Source organism: Dipodomys ordii, unplaced genomic scaffold, assembly GCF_000151885.1.
Source record: "Dipodomys ordii isolate 6190 unplaced genomic scaffold, Dord_2.0 Scaffold10, whole genome shotgun sequence".
Lineage (NCBI taxonomy): Eukaryota > Metazoa > Chordata > Mammalia > Rodentia > Heteromyidae > Dipodomys > Dipodomys ordii.
Window position 1 is genome coordinate 20,860,134 of NW_012267226.1, and position 22,470 is coordinate 20,882,603.

The 22,470-nt window shown below is 42.0% G+C and overlaps 1 protein-coding gene across 1 annotated transcript in view; it reads left to right on the plus strand.

Annotated features, from left to right (window-relative positions):
• Cbl (Cbl proto-oncogene, E3 ubiquitin protein ligase) overlaps positions 1–22,470 on the plus strand; it is a 38,015-nt gene that overhangs the window by 11,452 nt on the left and 4,093 nt on the right. The window contains exons 2-12 of the mRNA XM_013009502.1: positions 5,913–6,059; positions 8,040–8,196; positions 9,785–9,906; positions 11,390–11,527; positions 13,786–13,873; positions 14,233–14,364; positions 14,716–14,919; positions 17,648–17,779; positions 17,875–18,252; positions 20,539–20,633; positions 21,611–21,627. Coding sequence (XP_012864956.1) covers positions 5,913–6,059; positions 8,040–8,196; positions 9,785–9,906; positions 11,390–11,527; positions 13,786–13,873; positions 14,233–14,364; positions 14,716–14,919; positions 17,648–17,779; positions 17,875–18,252; positions 20,539–20,633; positions 21,611–21,627 — 1,610 coding nt within the window. The remainder of the gene's footprint in view (positions 1–5,912; positions 6,060–8,039; positions 8,197–9,784; positions 9,907–11,389; positions 11,528–13,785; positions 13,874–14,232; positions 14,365–14,715; positions 14,920–17,647; positions 17,780–17,874; positions 18,253–20,538; positions 20,634–21,610; positions 21,628–22,470) is intronic.

Here is a 22,470-nt window from a genome sequence, read left to right on the forward strand (position 1 = left end):
AAAAAAATTGAAGTTTTGTTCTTTGTGGATCTTTTTTTGACAGTCTAGGGTCTGGGCACTGTGCTTGAGCTTTTGCTCAAGGCTAGTGGCCTATACTTAACCCATAGCACCATTTCTGGCTTTTTTCTGAGTAGTTTGTTGGAGATAAAAGAGTCTCAGACTTTTCTGCTCAAAGTGGCTTCAGACTGCAATCCTTAGATCTCAGCCTCCTGAGTAGCTAGGATTACAGGTGTAGTCACCAGCTCCTGGCTTTCCTTTGTGGATCTTTGAAGAATTGTTAGAACATATTATATGAATTAAAGTAATGATTACAGTTTTGAAAAATACTGCTTATGTTATACTAAGCTCAAATAAGCCCACCAAGGTTCCTTGGTCTCTTTAGATACTAAGACAGATTCTGCCTTTCACATTGTAGATACTGAGCTATAAGCCTGAAGCTTTAAAATGTTATTGAACAGAATTTCTATTAAAAGCTATTACAATGTACTCTGACAATAATTATTTCCTGTTACAAAGTGTGATGCTTACAGAGCACATTTTTGGTTTTAAGATATGTATGCTGGCTCGTGGCGGGATGTGAAGTTGAGTAGGAGCCTGTCTTAAATTGATCTTCAGGAACTATTTTAGTCAGCACTTTAAACTACATTTAGATATCTAGTGCTATTATATCCTTGAGGTCAATAACTTCCTTTTTTGCAGCTTACTTTACAGATTTATAAAAGCTTTCTGTCCATTGTTTTTTGGTATGTATATTCTGTGTGATCCAGCATTGTACAAGATACCTGGTAGATTATCAGTGGACAGTTATTTGAAGAGCTGTGTCACACTTACATGTGACATAGCTTGGTTAGTCGAAACCTCAATCCTTGGCCACACTTCAGACTCACCTTTAAGATGAACATACCAGAGAGGCCTGTAAGCCTACCCTCCCTGAACATCACGCTTCATTGCTCTTCCTTCCCTATTTCCCCCTCCCCCCCTTCCTCTCCATTCCTAAAAGAACTTGACTTTACTGTCTGATAAGAATGTAAATGCCTTTTTTTTTCTTTTGGTTTTAGGGCTTGGACTCTGGGCCTGGGGGCTGTCCCTGAGCTCTTCTGCTCTAGGCGAGTGCTCTTACCACTTGAGCCACAGCTCACTTCTGGTTTTCTGGTGGTTAATGGGAGATAAAGAGTCCCACAGACTTTCCTGTCTGGGCTGGCTTTGATCTGTGATCATCAGATCTCAGCCTCCTGAGTAACTAAGATTACTGGTGTGAGCTACCAGTGCCTGACTTGTAAATGCCATTTTTAAAAATCTAGGAATTTTGTTTTGTTTACTGCTTTATTCATCCCCAGAACCTTGTGTGTAATAGGCAACAAGTTTTCTGAAGATATAATGAAGGTTAGAAATTGTACCAAATGTCTGGAAGAATATAAATACAAATCAGAAAGGAAGGCAGCCTTTGTGAACACAGATAACAGTACCTTAAGTTCAAGCGTCTACTGGCACCAAAAGATGGGGCAGGCAGAAGGTGTGGCTTAAGTGATAGAGCTGTATTGCAAGTGAGAGGCCCTGAGTTCAAACCTAAGTGTCACCACTGACTTAAAACAGACAAACAAAAAAAACCCAAAACCATAATTCAAATGTAGGGTTGAAAATGTTGTCAGCAAACTTTTTTTTTTAATTATTTTTTGGCACATCCTGGGGCTTAAACTCAGGGCCTACACACTGTCCCTGAGCTTCATTTTGCTTAAGACTAGCACTCGACCACTTGAGCCACAGTGCTACTTCCAGCTTTTTCTTTTGTTTTTTTTTTTTGGTCGGTCGTGGGGCTTGAACTCTGGGCCAGGGCGCTGTCCCTCAGCTCTTCAGTTCAAGGCGAGTGCTCTACCACTTGAGCTACAGCGCCACTTCCGGTTTTCTAGTGGTTTTATTGGAGATAGGAGTCTCAAGGTCTCTCCTGCCCGGGCTGGCTTTGAACCGCGATCCTCAGATCTCAGCCTCCTGAGTAGTTAGGATTACAGGCATGAGCCACCAGCGCCCGGCTACTTCCAGCTTTTTCTGTGTATGTGGTACTGAGGAATCAAACCCAGGACTTCATGCATGCTAGGCAAGCACTCTACCACTAAGCCACATTCCTACCACTCTTGGCAGTAAACTTGACAAATGAGTTAGATAAGCAGAACAAGGGAAATGGAAGCCAAGATGACTCTTAGGCTTTTGAATTTGTGGCAAGTAGGGCATGCTGTAATTCAATATAAGAGCATGGAGGAAGAACAGATTTGAGAAAGAATATTTAATTGTGAGCATATTTTGAGGTGGGGAAGTATGGCAGGTCGTTAGAAAGCTACCAGGGCACAGATTTGAGAATTATTTGCGAAGTGTATTTTGAAGACCTGAGATTGCAAAGGAATATGAGACTATGAAGAGAAAGAATGAGAAAATGGCAGAGAGCATGTTCTTAGGAAGTATAGCTTAAAGTGATGGGGGGGTGGAGAGGGGGGAGCCAAAGAAACAAAAAACACAAGTAGAATTAAGAAAAGACAACATTGGTAAAACCAGGTAAAGATTTTCTTTTCTTTCTTTTTTTTTTTTGTCGGTCATGGGGCTTGAACTCTGGGCCTGGGCGCTGTCCCTCAGCTCTTCAGCTCAAGGCAAGCACTCTACCACTTGAGCTACAGTGCCACTTCCGGTTTTCTGGTGGTTTATTGGAGATGGGAGTCTCATGGTCTCTCCTGCCCGGGCTGGCTTTGAACTGCGATCCTCAGATCTCAGCCTCCTGAGTAGCTAGGGTTACAGGCGTGAGCCACCAGTGCCCGGCCAGGTAAAGATTTTCATGAAGAAGGTTCAGATCTGTTCAGTTTAGAAGGGACTCTGTAATCTCGATGTGTGTGATAGGCAATTGTTCCTCAATATTTTGAGGAACTTCATAAAGATCTTCTCTAGGTTATTATATCTAATACAGTATAAATATAATTTTTGGTATTCTATATTGGCCAAGGAATGACAAGGAATAAAAAGTCCATATGTGTTCAGTAAGACATTTTCCTGAATGTTTTTTATTATTCATTGATTGGATCTCCATATAGAACCCTCTGATAGGAAGGCTGAATATATATATTATCCTCATAAAATATGATTCACTAACATTGTTTAGCATTGTTCTTTAAATGTCATAATTTCTCAGTCATTCAGGCTATCTTATGAAACCATGCGATCTTTAAGGATTAAGCTTTAGCAGGTTGTTATATGAATAACTGAGCTTCAAGTTAGCATCCTGCTAATGACTTGAAAGTAAACTCACTGGGAGTAAGTTATGTTTTGCTGGTCCTCTAGATTCAAACTCAAACCCAGGGCTTCATGTTTGAATGAGTACTCATTGAGCAGTAGCCTAGCCCTGTGAAGTTTCTTGATCTTATCTGCATGTATTTTCCCCTTTAGTTAAGGTTAGTTTTTTTTTTTTTTGGGTTCCGGTCGTGGGGCCTAAACTCAGGGCCTGGGCGCTGTCCCTCAGCTCTTCAGCTCAAGGCTAGCGCTCTACCACTTGAGCCACAGCGCCACTTCCGGCTTTTTCCTTTTTGCTTATGTGGTGCTGAGGAATCAAACCCAGGGCCTCAGGCATGCAAGGCAAGCGCTCTACCACTGAGCCACCTTCCCAGCCCAGCCCCTTTAGTTAACGTTAAAACCCCTAGCCAGCAATAATCAAAGGATTTCTCATTGCAAGGAAGAAAACAGGAGGGGTAGGAGGAGTGCATGTGTTTTTATCTTATATTTGAGCTGTTTGGGATATTAATTAGTTCAGAGTATTTGCAAATGGTACTGCTTTTACCACTTTAGTTGGTAGGTACCTTTAGAAAACAAAACAGGAGCCTAGAATAGGAAAGGAAATAGCTTACTAGAAGTGAGGGGGAAAAGGCACGCAGAAGAAGCCATCAAAACCTCTGAAGTTGTTTGGTTGAAAAGCAGGTTAGGAAGATCCAGCAGCATTTTGTGAGAAAGAAGCAGTTAGTAACAGTACTGCATTTCACCCAGGAAAGACAAAGTCCTGATAAAGGCCCTCTAGTGGATAGTATGACTGAAGAAAAATATGTCTTATTTCAGAGCATATTTTGGCTTGAAATTTTAGTTAGTTCAATTGTATGGAAACGATGTTTTTTAATTTTTAAAAATTAAGTAGTTGTCCAGAGGGGTTTTAATTCAGATTATGAGTCCAGTGCATTTTAATCAATGCCACCCCTTCCATTGTTCTCTCCCACCTTTCCCTATCTCACCCATACCCTCAAGTTATGTATTTATCAACTTAAAGATAACTTTGTGTATGTGTGTCCTAGTGCTAGACTTTGGGGTATAGGCACTCACTGTCCCTTAGCTTTTTTTGGGGGGGGGTCCTGTTGTTGGGTCTGAACTCTGGGCCTGGGCGCTGTCCCTCAGCTCTTGAGCCACAGTGCCACTTCCGGCTTTTTTCTTTTTGCTTATGTGGTGCTGAGGAATTGAACCCAGGGCCTCAGGCATGCAAGGCAAGCGTTCTACCACTGAGCCACTTTCCCAGCCCCCTCCCTTAGCTTTCTTATTCAAAGCTAGTTTCCTATCACTTGAGCCACAGCTCCACTTCCAGCTTTTTGGTGATTAATTAGAGATGAAAGTCTTATAGACTTTCCTGAAAGTCTGGGCTGGCTTTGAACCATAATCCTCAATTTTAGCCTCTTGAGTAGCTAGGATTATAGGCATGAGCAATCCTCACCTGATTAAGAATAACTTTTGAAGGCTGGGCACTTGTGGCTCATGCTTGTAATCCTAGCTACTCAGGAGGCTGAGATCTGAGGACCATGGTTCAAAGCCAGCCGGGGCAGGAAAGTCTGTGGGACTCTTTATCTCCCATTAACCACCAGAAAACTGGAAGTGGAAAACCAGAAGTGGCATTGTGGCTCAAGTAGTAGAGTGCTAGTCTTGAGTTGAATTGTTCAGGGACAGCGACCAGGCCCAGAGTTCAAGCCCAACAACCAACAACAACAAAAAGTGGAAACATGATCTGAGTTAGATTGGTAGTCCAGTGTCTTTGTAATCATATTGAGTTGGGCGACTGTGGGGTAAAGTTGATTAATTGTCTGGAACCATGACCTTCTCAATCTTTGCCTCCCAAGGATCAGGAATAACAAGGGGGCACCACTGCACTCACCTATTGGCTGTAAAGAGGTGATGTATATGCCCTGGCTGGCAGGCTCAAATCACGATATACCTGAGTTCAGCCTCCCAAATAGGTAGCATTACAGGCCTGAGCCACCCACCTGGTACCCATCTAAGCTTAGGAATTTAAGGTTAAATACAAGACTGAAGGTGTTTTTTGTTGTTGTTGTTTTTTAATTAAAACATCTAAGCCTCGTGCTGGTGGCTCACGCCTGTAATCCTAGCTACTCAGAAGGCTGAGATCTGAGGATCACAATCCAAAGCCAGCCTGGACTGGAAAGTCTGAGAGACTCTTATCTCCAGTTAAGCACCAGGAAACCAGAAGTGGCACTGTGGCTCAAGTGAGCCCTTGCCTTGAGCTGAAGAGCTCAGGGACAGCGCCCAAGCCCAGAGTTCAAGCCCCTCGAACGACAAAAAAATGAATAAAACATCTAGAATGGGGAAGTAGGTAACCTGGTAACTGCAACAGTATTTATTGTGTTTAATTATGTTTGCATCTTTTGTCTGAGGGTTGAGCAAAACAATTTTCTGAAGCTCCTATTTAAGTAAGGACAATATCAACAACATATTTTCCCTTCTCTTTTCTGTAGTTCTGTGTATCTGAATAATGTTGGCTAGAAAATATATTTGGAGAACTTCTTACTAAATTAATTTTCTTGTTTATATTACTTATATATCAGGGTGAATTTAGTGTATTTAAAACTAAAATGAGCTTGTTTAATTATTTTATTTCTGATTATTTGTAGGCGAAATCTAACAAAACTGTCCCTGATCTTCAGTCACATGCTGGCAGAACTAAAAGGCATTTTCCCAAGTGGACTCTTTCAAGGAGACACATTTCGGATCACTAAAGCAGATGCTGCAGAATTTTGGAGAAAAGCTTTTGGGGAAAAGTAAGTCTAAATGATCACTTACTTGAACATGAAAAATTAAAGCTTATAAGTTTTTTTTAGAGAGTCTTAATTCATGAGATAAGTAAAGACTTTGAGAAAAGTAAACATGCGTTTCCTACCTATGGTAAATACCAACTTCTTGCCCTTAATTTAAAGATTTAAGTTTTGTAAACTTAATTGAAGCTTGTGCTTTCTGATTGACTACTGTTCTTTTCTCTCCCCATCCAGTCTGCTATAAGAGACATTTACCTTTCAAATTATTCGTTATTGCAAAACAGTGCTTTGGTGAACAATATCTTAGGGGTTCTTTTGGTCATAGGGCTTGAACTCAGGGCCTGGGTGCTGTCCCTAAGCTCTTTTTGCTTAAGGCTAGCAAGCACCCTGTCACTTTGTGCCACAGCTTCACTTTTGGTTTTCTGGTGGTTGTTTGAAGATGAGAGTCTCGCAGACTTTCTTGCTGGACTAGCTTTGAACTATAAATCCTCACATCTCAGCCTCCTGAGTAGCTAGGATTACAGGTCATCAGTGCCCAGCTTCATATCTTAGTTTTAGTAAATAAAATTTCTCATTACATACCTAGGAGTGGTATTGCCTAGTTGCTCTCCAAAGAAGTTGTACCAGTGTATATTCCTATCCGTAGTATTAGAGTTCCAGGACTAATGGTACAGCCCGTGGCCTGGCATGTTCTAGGCACTCCATTTACTCCACAGCTCTGCAAAAAACAAGAAAATATCTAGCCAGGCACCAGTGGCTCATGCCTATAATTCTAGCTACTCAAGAGGCTTCGATCTGAAGATTTGCAATTTGAAGCCAGCTTGGGCAAGAAAGTCCAAGAGACTCTTATCTCTAATTTATAGCCAAAAAGCCCCAGAAGTAGAGCTGTGGCTCAAGTAGTAGAGCACTGTCCTTGAGCATAAAAGGCATGGGACCAGCACCCAGGCCCTGAGTTTCAAGTCCTAGTACCACTTTATATCTGAGGAGAGAGTAATTAGTAATGTAGTTGAGGCTTTAAGGGTGTGGCTCAGTGATAGCTGATAGAGCACATCCTTAGCTTGAGACTTTAGTAGGCTCAGTCCTTAACATTATTCCGCCCACCCTAACAGAAATCCTGGTTTTGGGGTTATGATTAGATTTAAGTTCGGGCTGGGAAGTTGGCTCAGTGGTAGAACGCTTGCCTTGCATGCCTGAGGCCCTGGGTTCGATTCCTCAGCACCACATAAGCAAAAAGAAAAAAGCTGGAAGTGGCACTGTGGCTCAAGTGGTAAAGCACTAGCCTTGAGCTGAAGAGCTGAGGGACAGTGCTCAGGCCCAGAGTTCAGGCCCTACGACCGGACCCAAAAAAAAAAAAAAGATTTAAGTTCAACTTTATTCCTTTAACTTGATAACAACATTAGAAAAGACTTCAGCTTAGGGACATGTCTTTAACAAGTTCGAGGCCAAAATTATGAGAAAGGAAAATTCTATAATATGTCTCGTTGGCCTTGTTCTTTTTGCTTGAAGAGTTTTTTTTCATCTGTCATTTCTCTCTTCTTCCAGGATCTTGAGTCTATTTCTTCCAGTCTAGCTTGCTAAAAAGAACATGGAATGTTTTACATGCTTAATTTAAAGCTGAATGTATAGGTAGTAAAGGTCTAGCCACAGATACCACATTTTTCATATAGTAAAAAGATAACCTCAACTCTTTCTGCTTCTCTAACAGAAATGTCTGAAGAAAGATGTGAAAGGGGATTAATTTATGATACTCTGCTAAAAAATAGTGGAACTTCTTTGTTATTCACTTGTTAGAAAGTTAAGAAATAATACTATTTAATCCCTTCTTGCTATTCTCAATCCAAATATATAATAGCTCCTGTAAGAGAACTGAAATATTGTGAGCTTAATCTGGCCTTTTTTCCCCTTTGGTTATGGCAGTGCCTAGAATGATCTGTTCTCTTACTTTGTGCCTTCTCTCTCATTCCACCCCCCCCAACCCCACCCTAGGACAATAGTCCCTTGGAAGAGCTTTCGCCAGGCTCTACATGAAGTACATCCCATCAGTTCTGGGCTGGAGGCCATGGCTCTGAAATCCACTATTGATCTGACCTGCAACGATTATATTTCAGTTTTTGAATTTGACATCTTTACGAGACTCTTTCAGGTAGGATACTAAAATCGAACTTCTGCTGATATTTGAAGAGGAAGATTTTATTTTTTTTAAAAAAAAGAGCACTTAGGATTTTGTCTATGACACAAGTATTTTAATTCATTTTAGAAATTATAAGTAAAAAAAGAATATGAAGAAATCTCTATTTTATATATTCATTTATTTAACATGGAAAAACCATTTTTAAAAGTCTATATGACCTGCTTTTACCCTTCCTATCTTTCTTTGTTATTGAGTATCCTTCTTTTGTATCTTTTTTTTCCCCTTTTTTTGACCTTCCTGGGGCTTGAACTCAAGTCCTAGGCACTGTCCCTTAGCTTCTTTGTGCTCAAGGCTAGCACTATACCACTTGAACCACAGTGCCACTTCCAGCTTTTTCTTTTTTTTTTTGGTCATGAGGCTTGAACTCTGGGCCTGGGTGCTGTCCCTGAGCTCTTCAGCTCAAGGCTAGTGCTCTGCTGCTAAAGCTATAGCACCACTTCCAGTTTTCTGGTGGTTAATAGGAGATAAGAGTCTCACGGATTTTGCTGCCTGGGCTGGCTTTGAATGTCGATCCTCAGATCTCAGCCTCCTGAGTAGCTAAGATTACAGGCATGAGCCATGAGCACCTGGCTCACTTCCAGCTTTTTCTTAGTGGTTTTATTGGAGATAAGAGTCTCACAGACTTCTGCCTTGGGTTGACTTGAATATGGTCCTCGGATCTCAGCACTTTGAGTAGCTAAGATTACAGGCGTAAGCCACTGATATGTGGCTCTTTTGCATCATTTTAATGGTTATACAATTACCATAAAATATATGCAATTTGTCCATTTTCTGTTATTGAATATTGATGTATGTTTATACTTTTTTCCTATTTTATTGAAGTGCTAGAGATTTCAAAATCTCATTTGGTTTGTCCTTTAGACATATTTTTTCCAATATATTTATGTTAATTTGCATAAATATTTATTTGGAACTTAATTGCACATGTAGACCTTATTCTGTTTTTCTGGTTTTCATTTGTCATTGTTTTAATTTTTTATTTTTTACAATATTCTTTTTTTATGATCAAATTTAGGTGTTTATTTGCATTCACATTTTTTTGAGGAGGGGGGTATCTGGTCATGGGGCCTGAATTCTGGGCCTGGGCGCTGTCCCTCAGTTCTTGAGCTCAAGGCTAGTGCTCTACCACTTGAATCACAGCCCCACTTCCGGCTTTTTTCTTTTTGCTTATGTGGTGCTGAGGAATCAAACCCAGGGCCTCACCCATGCAAGGCAAGCGTTCTACCACTGAGCCACCTTCCCAGCCCTGTCATTGTTTTTAGACTTACTACTGTTGGTTAGAGTTGTAGTCTGATTTATTGAATTTTAATGTAAAGTTTCTTCTTATAAAATACACATTTTTCTTGCCTGACCAGAATTTTTATATCTTAACCATCATTTTCTTGCCTTGAAGTGACAATATAATTGATACTGTGATAATAAATTGAGAACTTAAAATTGAAAATTGAAGCTTTTTTTTTTTTTTTTTGCTATCCATTGCTCTGAGGCTGCTTGAATGTCTTGGGGCAAATGGTCTGTGGTTGATCTTTTGTTTCTTTAGCCCTGGTCCTCTTTGCTCAGAAATTGGAACAGCCTCGCTGTAACTCACCCTGGCTACATGGCTTTTCTAACATATGATGAAGTGAAAGCCCGGCTTCAGAAATTCATACACAAACCTGGCAGGTTAGTATCAGCAAGCAAAATGCTCAGTTTTTTCTCTTGTGTCTTCTGCTAGAGTGTTTTTTCCCCCTCTTTTTTATTCCTTTCTTTCTGCTAGAGTTGTATTTATTTTCTAGTGGCCAAGATTTTGTAGTTTAGTTGTAGTATATTTTTGTTAGTATAGTTGATGTCTCTATCAGAAACATTGCTCACTGAAATCCTGAGATTTGATAAGTACTTTAAATTTTAGTCACTATAAAATAGAGCTTATAGCTGGGTTTACATATTGGCTCACACCTATAATCTTAGATATTCAAGAGCCTAAGACTTAGAGGATTTTAATTTGAAGCCAGCTGGGGCAGAAAAATCCACAGGACTCTTTTTCTCTAGTTAATCAGCAAAACTAGTAGCATGGCTCAAGTGATAGTACAATAGCCAGACAAGGAAGCTGAGAAGTGGGTTTTGAGCACAAAAAACAATCAAAATGAAATTTATGGACTAGGAATGTGTCTTAGTGGTAGAGTGCTTGCCTAGCATGCATGAAGCCCCAGGTTTGGTTCCTCAGTACCACAGAAACAGAAAAAGCAGGAAATGGTGCTGTGATTCAAGTGATAGACTGCTAGTCTTGCGCAAAAGAAGCTCAAGGACAGTGCCCACACCCTGAATTCAAGCCCCAGGACTGGCAAAAAATAAATATAAAAAGGTTTATGCTGGATGCAGCATTACATGCCTGTATAGTCCCAGCACTAGGGAGGCTGAGGCAAGAGGATATTTAAGATAAATGGGATGCTATCTTGGAAGAAAGAAAAGCTGGGCGCTGATGGCTCCTGCCTGTAATCTAGCTACTTAGGTAGCTGCGATGGGAGGATCACAGTTGAAAGCCAGCCTAGGCAGGAAAGCCTGTGAGACTCTTCTCTCTAATTAACCACCAGAAAACCAGAAGTGATGCTGTGGATCAAAGTGGTAAAGTGCTAGCTTAAGCAAAACAGCTCAGGGACAGTGCCCATGCCCAGAGTTCAAGGCCCAGGAGAGGAAGGGGAGGGGGGCGGGGGGAGAGATCCTTTGCTTCTGTTCTAGAGTCATTGGGGATGTTATCTGTCTGGGTGAATGAGGGATTGAGCCAGGCTGTAGTGTGTTGAACACTTACAATCTCCCCCTAAAGTCTTATCTCTCATCTTCAGCCTGTTGAAAATGTGACTCTTCTTTTTTTGTCTGTTGTGGGGCTTGAACTCAGGGCCTGGGCACTACCCCTGGGAGCTCTTTTGCCCAAAATTTTGAGCCACAGGTTTTTGAGAGGCTATTGGTGATAAGAGTCTGATGGGGACTTTCCTGCCCAGACTGGCTTTGAACTGTGATCCTCAGATCTCAGTCTCCTGAGTAGCTAGGATTACAGGTGTGAGTCTCCAGTGCCTGGCAAGAAGTGACTCTTGATGGTCCTATCAGTTTTTTGTCATTCTCACCTAATACCAACACATATTTTAAAACTTTTTTTAATCTCTGTTCTCAGTTACATCTTCCGGCTGAGCTGTACTCGTCTGGGTCAGTGGGCTATTGGATATGTCACTGCTGATGGGAACATTCTCCAGACAATTCCTCATAACAAACCTCTCTTCCAAGCACTGATTGATGGCTTCAGGGAAGGCTTGTGAGTACCACTGCCTATCATCTTCTGCAAGAATCTGGGGATTTAGAGACTCTAGCCACTTCATCATTATTCTATTTCTTATTCAGATTAAGATTCATTTTATTTTTTTGTCAGTCATGGGGCTTGAACTCTGGGCTTAGGCATTGTCCCTCAGCTCTTCAGCTCAAGGTGAGCGCTCTACCACTTGAGCTACCGTGCCACTTCGGGTTTTCTGAATGTTTATTGGAGATAAGAGTTTCATGGACTTTCCTGCCCGGGCTGGCTTTAAACCTCGATCCTCAGATCTCAGCCTCCTGAGTAACTAGGATTACAGGCGTGAGCCACTGGTGCCCAGCATCAGCTTTATTTTATAGAGATTTGGTAAGTGAATTTTCTCTGTTGCTTTAGTTACTGCCATGAGTACATTTTATCTTTCTCCTTTTCCAAATTATTAACTTCCTTTCAAGTTTGTATGAGGTTTGAAAATGTATAGTTACCAGGAAATATTACCAGGTATTAATCAATCTGATAGTGCTTAGATGTTCTTAATGACAGCAGGTTTCAGTGACCTTCATCTTAATTTCATTTAGGTTGAGTAGCTTTGCTGGGCTTTTGTCATAATATATGCAGATACTTTATTTCAGAATTGCTGTTCATGTGAGAATTCAAATTATCAGTCAGCAAGCAATGAAAATACGGAGTGAAGCCAGGTGCTGGTGGTTCACGCCTGTAAATCCTAGCTACTCAGGAGGCTGAGATCTGAGGATCAAGGTTCAGAGCCAAACGGGGTAGGAAAGTCCATGAGACTCTTATCTCCAATAAACCTCTAGAGAACTGGAAGTGGTGCTGTGGCTCAAGTGGTAGAGCTCTCCCCTTTGAGCTGAAGAGCTGAGAGAGGAAGGAAGAAAGGAAGGGAAAGAAAGAATAGAAAAGAAAGAAAATACGGGCTGATCAGAAAACTAGTTTGTGTTTTGAAATGATTAGGAAGATTATCTTTTGTTTTACATCCTCTTCTGTGGTTGGATGGTAGCTGAATGGGGTACTGCCTTAGCTGTCAGAGCAGTTAGATCTAGACACTCCTTGATTATTTAATGATTGTCTCAGTGGCTTCATTTGTTCTTGTCACAGTATCTTTAAGCTGGGAGCTGGTGGCTCATGTAATCCTAGCTACTTAGGATACTGAGATCTGAAGTTTGCCTTGGGAAGCCAGCCCAGGCAGAAAAGTCCCTGTGAGATCCTTATCTCCAATTAACCACTCAAAAATCGGAAGTGGAGCTGTGGCTTAAAGTGGTAGAGCACTAGCCTTGAGCAAAAGAGCTCAGGGACAAGCACCCAAGCCTAGAGTTAAAGCCCCACAATAGATGAAAAAAACAAAACAACAAACTTGTATTAGAATAATATTTTAGGTCTTTGGTTATATGCAGACTGTGGGATGATGTAGAGCATGCCTACAATCCCAGCATTCTGAAGGCTGAAGCTGAAGGATCTTAAGTTCAGGTTCAGGGTTAGCTGGGAGCCACTACCTAGCAAGACCCCCCCCCTTTTTTTTTTTGGTTGGTCATGGGGCTTAAACTCTAGGCCTGGCAGCTCAAGGCTAGCGCTCTACCACTTAAGCCACAGTGCCACTTCCGGCCTTTTCTGTTTATGTGGTGCTGAGGAATCAAACCCAGGGCCTCATGCTTGGGAGGCAAGCACTCTACTGTTGAGCCACCATCTAGTCCCTAGCAAGACCCTTTCTTAACAAAACGAAACAACAACAAAAAAAATCCATACCACCAAATTAAGTTTAAATTAAGAATTTGTACTTTATGATCATCTGTTTCATCCATTGATTTAATTAGGGATTACACCGCATGTTGGTGGCTCAGCCTGTAATCCTAGCTACTCAAGAGGCTGAATTTTGAGGATCACAGTTCAGATCCAGTCCAGGCAGGAAACTCTGTGAGACTCTTTATCTCCAATTAACTACCAGGAAATTGAAGTGGTGCTGTGGCTCCAAGTGGTAGGGTGTTAACCTTGAGTGAAATTTCAGGGACAGTGCACAGGCTCTGAGTTCAAGCCCTATGACTGACACCCCCCAAAATTTTTTTTTTAATTACAATAAATAAGGGGTTAGTAAACTATGGTCCATGGCCTTTCTGCAAGCCCAAGGTAGTTTCCCCAAGGTGGTTTTGCTTTGCTTTATATTTTTTAAATATGTTAGATATCATTTGTCTATATTAGTAAGCATTTATAAATTGATGTTAAAAGAATTCCAAGGTTGGTTACTCTTTTTGTAGCTATTTGTTTCCTGATGGAAGAAATCAGAATCCTGACCTGACAGGCTTATGCGAACCAACTCCCCAAGATCATATCAAAGTGACACAGGTGAATTTTGTCTTACATTATGGCCATATCACCAGAGCCAAACTTTTGAGTATACTTACAGAATTGACTATAGTTTCAGTGATTAGAACTGTCATTCTAAACCATTGCTTAGGTTAGTGAATTTCTTTGTGTGTGTGGATTTGTGGGGGGGAAGACAATCTTTTAAACTGTGTGACTTAAAATAAAGACAAGACTGGATACTTTCTCGTTTAATAAAGGTACAATGACCACAGCTATGATATTTTTATTTGAGTAAAATTTATATAGAAAATAGTCTTTAATTTTCTTATTAGCATTTACAGTTACTGTCATTGATTCATTCCTGTATTCAACAAACTATCTCTTTTTTTAAATCAAAGGAACAATATGAATTATACTGTGAGATGGGATCCACCTTCCAACTGTGTAAAATATGTGCTGAAAATGATAAGGATGTAAAAATTGAACCCTGTGGACACCTCATGTGCACATCCTGTCTCACATCCTGGCAGGTATGGGTCTAAACCATGTGTTTTCTCTGCTATATAATTTCACTGAAGAATTGGGTGTTGTATATTCTTTGTAGATACAAAGGTTGGTCTGGTTTAAAATCTTAGCTCCATCCCTACCTTCCTTATTTCTTCATTCTTGTCCTCTCTTTCTCTCCTCCTTCCTTTTCCTCCTTTTCTCTCTCATTCTTTTATTTTTTCCTTCCTTCTTTTCCTAGTCCCCCTTTCTTTCACTGAAGTTTGATCCCAAGACCTAGAACGTACTGAACACATACTCTCCCACTGAGCTTATATCTCTAGCCTGTTAATTCCATTTTTCTAAATATATTTTATTGTCATCTGTGTCCTCTACAGGAATCAGAAGGTCAGGGTTGTCCTTTCTGCCGATGTGAAATCAAAGGTACCGAGCCTATTGTGGTAGATCCGTTTGATCCTAGAGGAAGTGGCAGTCTACTGAGGCAAGGAGCAGAAGGAGCTCCCTCACCAAATTATGATGATGATGATGATGAACGAGCTGATGATTCTCTCTCCATGATGAAGGAATTGGCAGGTGCCAAGGTAAGACTGAATTTTGAACTCAGGGCCTAGGCGCTGTCCCTTTTTATGTACAAGGCTAGTGCTCTACCATTTGAGTAACTGCACCACTTCCACTTCTGAGTATATTGGAGATAAGAATCTCACAGACTTTCTTTCCTGGGCTGGCTTGGATCCTTGATCCTTAGATCTCAGCCTCCTGAATAAGCTAGGATTATAGGTGTGAGCCACCGGTGCCCTGTGACTGAAATGTTTTTAAGGGCTGGGAATGTAGTTCAGTAAAGTGGTTGACTAGGTTAGATGAAACTCTAGATCAGATCATCCACACTACAAAAAAAAAAAATTAACATATCCATAGGGGGAAAAATTGGATATCTACACCCAAAATTATTCACTATATTTCCAAAGAGAAATTCAGAAGACTGATTTTGTGGAATACTCCTATTCGAATTTTTTAGCTTCCTTTTTTTTGGTTGGTTGTGGGGCTTAAACTCTGGGCCTGGGCTCTGTCCCTCAGCTCTTCGCTCAAGGCTAGCGCTCTACCACTTGAGCCACAACCGCACTTCCAGCTTTTTCTGCCTATGTGGTGCTGAGGAATCGAACCCAAGGCCTCATGCATGTAAGGCAAGCACTCTACCACTGAGCCACCTTCCCAGCCCCCCCTTCAGCTTTCTTAAGTATTCAAATTTTTAATAATTAAGATCTTTCAAGATGCTTATTGCCTAAATAAATGTTCAGTGTAGAATGTTATATGAGATCAAATGTCTTAGGCAAGTCTCGGGAGCTGTTATTTGGGAAGAGAATGTAGATACAGGTGAAACACTATTCAGCACAAGGGATATAGATTAAATGCTATTTGAGATTGTTAGGTATGTACTGTTTAAATGCTGTAGTCATTTAGATGAAGGAAATTAGCACTTCCTCTAGATGAGTAGAAATTCAAAGAGAATAAACCAACTTTCTCTCTTTCCCCTCTCCTTCTCTATTCTTCCTCCCTACCCCTTTCTTTCTCTTTTTCTTTGTCAATCATGAGGCTTGAACTCAGGGCCTAAGCTTTTTCACTCAAGGCTAGTGCTCTACCACTTTCAGCCACAGCATCACTTCCAGGACTTCCTGCCCAAGCTGGCTTTGAATCTTGGATCCTCAGATCTCAGCCTCCTGAGTAGCTAGGATTACAGGTGTGAGCCACTGGCACCTGGCTAAAAACCATCTTTTATGAATACATAAATACCTAAGAGAGCCAGGCGCTGGTGGCTCACGCCTGTAATCCTAGCTACCCAGGAGGCTGAGCTCTGAGGATCTCAGTTCAAAGCCAACCCGCAGGAAAGTCTGAGACTCTTTTTTTTTTTTATTTGTGAAGATACTGTACAGAGGGGTTACAATTACATGGGCTGTGAGACTCTTATCTCCAATAAACCACTAGAAAAAAAACCGGAAGTGGCACTGTAGTTCAAGTGGTAGAGCACTGTCCTTGAGATGAAGAGCTGAGGGACAGCGCCCAGGCCCAGAGTTCAAGCCCCATGACTGACAAAAGAAAAAAAAAAAAACCTAAGAGAAGAACATAATTTGACCATCTCAAAATTTATTTAGTTTCTTCTTGAGGGATACATGGTTTCTAAACTTACACATATTGATGTGTTTTGCAGGGTACTCTGTTTTCAATTTTTGTTTTTGCTTGAACCCAGGGGCTTGAATACAGGACCTCCACTTCCTGCTTTTTCTGTGTATGTGGTACTGAGAAATTGAACCCAGGGCTTCATGTATTCTAGGCAAACATTCTGCTCCTAAGCCACATTCCCAGCCTTTTGTTTTTGATTTTTTGTTTAGGTCTTGGGTCTTGTCCTTAAGCATTTTTGCTCAAGGCTAGTGTTCTACTATTTGAACTACAGATCTACTTCCATCTTTTTTGGTAGTTAATTGATGATAAGAATCTCTGGAACTTTCCTGTATAGTCTGCCTTTGAACTAGGATCCTCAGATCTCAGTTGCTAGGATTGTAGACATGAGCATGTACAGTTCTTGATAGTTTAAGCTTATTTTAGTCGTTCCTTGCTTGTTTTATATAGGCAAATGGAAAAGGTTGCATACTTATGTACTGGTTGTCTCTTATAAAATGTTTTGAACTACAATCCTCAGATCTCAGCCTCCTGAGTAGCTAGGATTACAGGCGTGAGCCACCGGTACCCGTCTAGGATGTTTGTTTTTATTAAAATATATTATTTGTGTAGGGGAGAGCCAGGATGCTTTTCCTTTTTTTTGTTGGTCGTGGGGCTTGGGCACTGCCCCTTAGCTCTTCAGTTCAAGGCTAGCACTCTACCACTTGAGCCACAGCGTCACTTCTGGTTTTCTAGTGTTTTATTGGAGATAAAGAGTCTCACAGAGTTTCCTGCCACAGTGACTTTGAACCTCAGATCCTCAGATCTCAGCCTCCTGAGTAGCTAGGATTACAGGCTTGAGGCACTGGTACCCAGCTGCCAAGATGCTTTTATAGCTTTCCCGTTAGATAGGCATTTGCCTGCAGTTTGCCATCTGTGATAGAGTGCCCTCTTATGGTAACACAAAAATAGTTCATGACTCTGGAAGTTTCTGAGAGCGGTTTGCATAACCCTGAGTGACACTGAACCTGAGTTTGGCCTGTCGCCAATTGTTCCATGCATCGCGGGCATGGTATTTGCTGTCTACAGCTTTAAAAAGAATTGAAAATGCCAGTTTTTCTAGCAAACGAGTACCTTGTTACATTTAATTGATTCTAGGTAGAAAGGCCTCCCTCTCCATTCTCCATGGCCCCACAAGCTTCCCTTCCTCCGGTGCCACCACGACTTGACCTTCTTCAACAGCGAGTATCTGTTCCTCCAAGCTCATCTGCTCTGGGACCTTGTTCCAAGGTAAGGCAGTATGCATTTCTGTAGTTTTCTGATTGTTTTTTGTTGTTGCTTGCTCTAGTGGCATTTGCTTGATTTCTTCCATTTTGCTTTCATAGGCTGCTTCTGGCTCCCTTCATAAGGACAAACCGTTGCCAATACCTCCTACTCTTCGAGATCTTCCACCACCACCCCCTCCAGACCGGCCATATTCTGTTGGAGCAGAAGCCCGGCCTCAGAGACGCCCCCTACCCTGTACACCAGGCGATTGTCCATCTAGAGACAAACTGCCTCCTGTCCCCTCCAGCCGCCTTGGGGACTCTTGGCTGCCCCGGCCAATCCCCAAAGTACCAGTAGCTACTCCAAGCCCCAATGACCCCTGGTCTGCACGAGAACCAACCAATCGGCACTCCCTTCCATTTACACTGTCCTCACAAGTGGAGCCCAGAGCAGAGGCGCCAAGGCTTGGAAGCACATTCAGTCTGGATAACTCCATGGTGAGTTCCAGTTTTAAAGGTGATTTAGCCTAGCCAGGTGCCGGTGGCTCATGCCTGTAATCCTAGCTAATCAGGAGGCTGAGATCTGAGGACCGCAGTTTCAAGCCAGCTGGGGCAGGAAAGTCTGTGGGACTCTTATCTCCAATAAACCACTCAGAAAACTGGAAGTGGTGCTGTGGCTCAAGTGGTAAACCGCTAGCCTTGAGCTGAAGAGCTGAAGGACAGCGCACAGGCCCAGAGTTCAAGCCCCATGACTGACCCCCCCCCAAAAAAAAAAAGGTGATTTAGCTTAGTAAGTATTTGTGCACAGAATTTTCTGGGTCAGAGGTTTTTCCTTTTTTTTTTTTTTTTTTTGGTCCGGTCGTGGGCCTGAACTCTGGGCCTGGGCGCTGTCCCTCAGCTCTTCAGCTCAAGGCTAGTGCTCTACCACTTGAGCCACACGGCCACTTCCGGCTTTTTTTCTTTTTGCTTATGTGGTGCTGAGGAATCGAACCCAGGGCCTCATGCATGCAAGGCAAGCGCTCTACCACTGAGCCACCTTCCTAGCCCCAGGTCAGAGGTTTTTCTAGGGAATATTTAAGGGGACAAAATAAATCAAAATAAATTTTAGAGAAAGTAGATACCTTTTTTCAAGCTACTGCAGTCATGAGGGCTTTGTAGAAAGAGGCATCTGAATCTGCTGAAATATTCTTTGGAAAATACAGAAAGAGGGGAGGTTTGGGTTTGGGTTTTGTTTTGCTTTTTTTTTTTTTTTTTTAGGTCCAGTCATGGGGCCTGAACTTTGAGCATGGGCGCTGTCCCTCAGCTCTTCAGCTCAAGGCTAGCATGCTACCACTTGAGCCATAGCACCACTTCCGGCTTTTTTTTTTTCTGTGGTGCTGAGGAATCGAACCCAGGGCCTCATGCATGCAAGGCAAGCGCTCTACCACTGAGCCACCTTCTCAGCCCCTTTGCTTTGCTTTTTTCTGCCAGAAAAACACACAGTTATTACATGTCTAAGGCATGGGTTGGGAGTATTAAGAGTCTGACATAGTTTTAATGTAGATCAGAGCTACAGTGACAAGATGCTGTGACTTTGGAGATGATAAGCAGAGCAAAAAGGATATGAACACCTTCAGTACTCCTCCGGAGAGGTTGAGTTTATTCAGTAGAAAATGAGCAGCATGCCGGGCACAGGTGGCTCATGCCTGTAATCCTAGCTACTGAGGAGGCTGAGATCTGAGGATCATGGTTGAAAACCAGCCTGGGCAGGAAAGTCCGTGAGACTCTTATCTCCAGTTAACCACCAGAAAATTGGAAGTGGTGCTGTGGCTCAAGTGGTAGAGTGCTCACCTTGAGCTGAAGAGCTGAGGGATAGTGCCCAGGCCCAGAGTTCAAGCCCCCTGATCGACAAAAAAAAAAAAAGAAAAGACAATGAGCAGCATTTGGAAGTTTTACATTAGTGGAATGACGTGACCAAAATGAGGCATTAAAGAGATTAATCTGGTAGTATGTAGGTTTGGAAGGACAGTATATTGAAAAAATACAGGTTAATGGTCCTTTGTCTACACTTGTAGCAAGGGATCAGAATGGTTATTAGAAAGGAATATTATTTTGTTGGTTCATTTGAGTACTCAACAAAAAATTTTGCTTCTCACACTATATTCTGATGGAAGAAGATAGAAAATAAACAAGGAGAGTAAATATATTTGTTCATAGTGGTAAGTACAATGGAGTAAAACAGCTTAAAGAAGGGTATAGGGAGAGCTGGAGCTGAGGCAGGCAGTTCTGAAAGGGATGGAATACAATCTGAGCCAAGATCCTAAGCAGCTATGGATTGAGTGAGCTGTGTGAACAGTGAAAGGAGACCATTCCAAAATAAAGGAAAGAAGTAAATTTGGGAGAGGTTGGGTTGAAAAATTATAGAGGGATATAGTGCCAAGTAAGCAAGGGGGAGATTTGTTTCTCTGAGTAGAAATGGACAACTAGATTAGGTGGAGCCAGATAAGGCTCACAAACAGAAGATGAAAAAGATGAGAACAGATCTCATCCTACCCACACGCACTCATTTTGTAAACCTCACTTACTAGAGACATGTTGGATTTGAGATGGAAGAACTGACAGGTACAAAAGAGGAGAAGAAATCTAAGGAGGTTGAATGGAAAGATTTAGTTGAGGAATATGATGACACTCAGCTAAATATTTCTTGGTTGCACACTTAAGTGGCATCTGTAATTATGGAATTAGTAAAGGAGGTACTTAGCTGTGGCTTTATTAAAGAGGTTCTTTCAACACTTTCCATTCCAGAATATGAATAGTGGCCCATTAGCAGGCCCAGAATGTGAGCATCCCAAAATCAAACCATCTTCTTCTGCTAATGCTATTTATTCTCTGGCAGCTAGGTAAGTAAACTAAAACTGTATTTTATTCAGTGGAATTGGTACTTTTTGGGGGGTGGGTGTGAGGGGTAAGATAAGATCTCACTGTATAGTCCAGGCTGACTTTAAACTTGGGATCATCCTACCTCAGCCTCCCTTGAGTGCTGTGCTTATAAGCACACACCACCGCACGCACCCAGGTTAGTACTTCCAAGTCTGTTGATTTAGAGAACCCAAAAAAGTGTAGAGGAAAACAAAAACTTGTGTTTGTACTATGTAGAAATTATTATTTTATATATGTAGAAATATGTTATATCTTAGAGTATTTCCTTACATTCTCTATTCTTTTCTATTGAACATATAAATTGTAATTAAAGGCTATATCTGATAATACTACCTTTGTCTCTTCAACTTGGCAAGACAACCACAATATCTGTTGAGCACCTCTGTTGCTTGCTGCTGCCACATGCTTACTTTTCTTAGAATCTAGGCTCAAGCATAACAATTTACAGTTTAACAATAGCTCTAGGGAATTACGGAATTTAGGCCTACTTTTCTAGGATTTTTAGCCCCTCCCCCCCCCACATATTGGTGAGCTAAAAATCCTAGAGAAGTAGGTCTAAATTCCAGTTTCTCTCCTTGATTCACGGAGAATTATTTCAAATGCCAAGTTCAAAACTTCTTTTTTTGGGGGGTGGGATGGGGGGGTCCGGTTGTGGGCCTGAACTCTGGGCCTGGGCACTGTCCCTCAGCTCTTCAGCTCAAGGCTAGCACTCTTACCACTTGAGCCACAGCACCACTTCCGGCTTTTTTCTTTTTGCTTATGTGGTGCTGAGGAATCGAACCCAGGGCCTCATGCATGTAAGGCAAGCGCTCTACCACTGAGCCACCTTCCCGGCGCAACTTCAAAACTTCTAAGAGAGGGCTTACTTTAGTATATTCTTTTTTGGATTTAGGCTTTCAAGTCCTGCCTGTCTGGTTGCTTTCTGTCTCTTACATAGTATATATTGCCAGAATGGTGCGTGCGTGCGTGCGTGCGTGTGTGTGTGTGTGTGTGTGTGTGTGTGTGCGCGCGCGTGCGTATGTGCGTGCATGCGTGCATGCGCCAGAGTATGTGTGCTACCGTTTAAAGTCCAGACCTTAAGCTGGGAAGGTGGCTCAGTGGTAGAGTGCTTGCCTTGTATGCCTGAGGCCCTGGGTTCGATTCCTCAGCACCATATAAGCAAAAAGAAAAAAGCTGGAAGTGGCGCTGTGGCTCAAGTGGCAGAGCACTAGCCTTGAGCTGAAGAGCTGAGGGACAGTGCCCAGGCCCAGAGTTCAGGTCCCACGACCGGACCCCCCCCCCAAAAAAAAATAAATAATAAAGTCCAGACCTCAAGCTCTTTCTCAGCCTTTTTACTGACAGCTGATGCTCTGTCACTTGAATTGTATTTCTCCACTTCTGTTTTTTTTTTTTTTTTGGGGGGGGGAGTGGTGATTAATTGGGTATAAGAATCTTGCCAAGTCAGGCACCAGTGGCTCATGCCTATTATCCTAGCTACTCAGGAGGCTGAGATCTGAGTGTCACAGTTCAAAGCCAGCCCAGGCAGGAAAGTTGTGAGACTCTTATCTCCAGTTAATCACCAGAAAAACCAGAAGTGGCCCTGTGGCTCAAGTAGTAGAGTGCTCACCTTGAGCTGAAGAGCTCAGGGACAGCACCCAGGCCCATAGTTCAAGCCTCATGACCGACCAAAAAAAAAAAAAGCAACCTGCTTTTTTTTGTTTTATACCTTGTGAAAGAAGAAGTTGAGTGCTAGCACTAGAACTGGGATAGTATAATGAAGCTTACTGGAGGTTGGGACTAACTAGAACCAGGGACCCA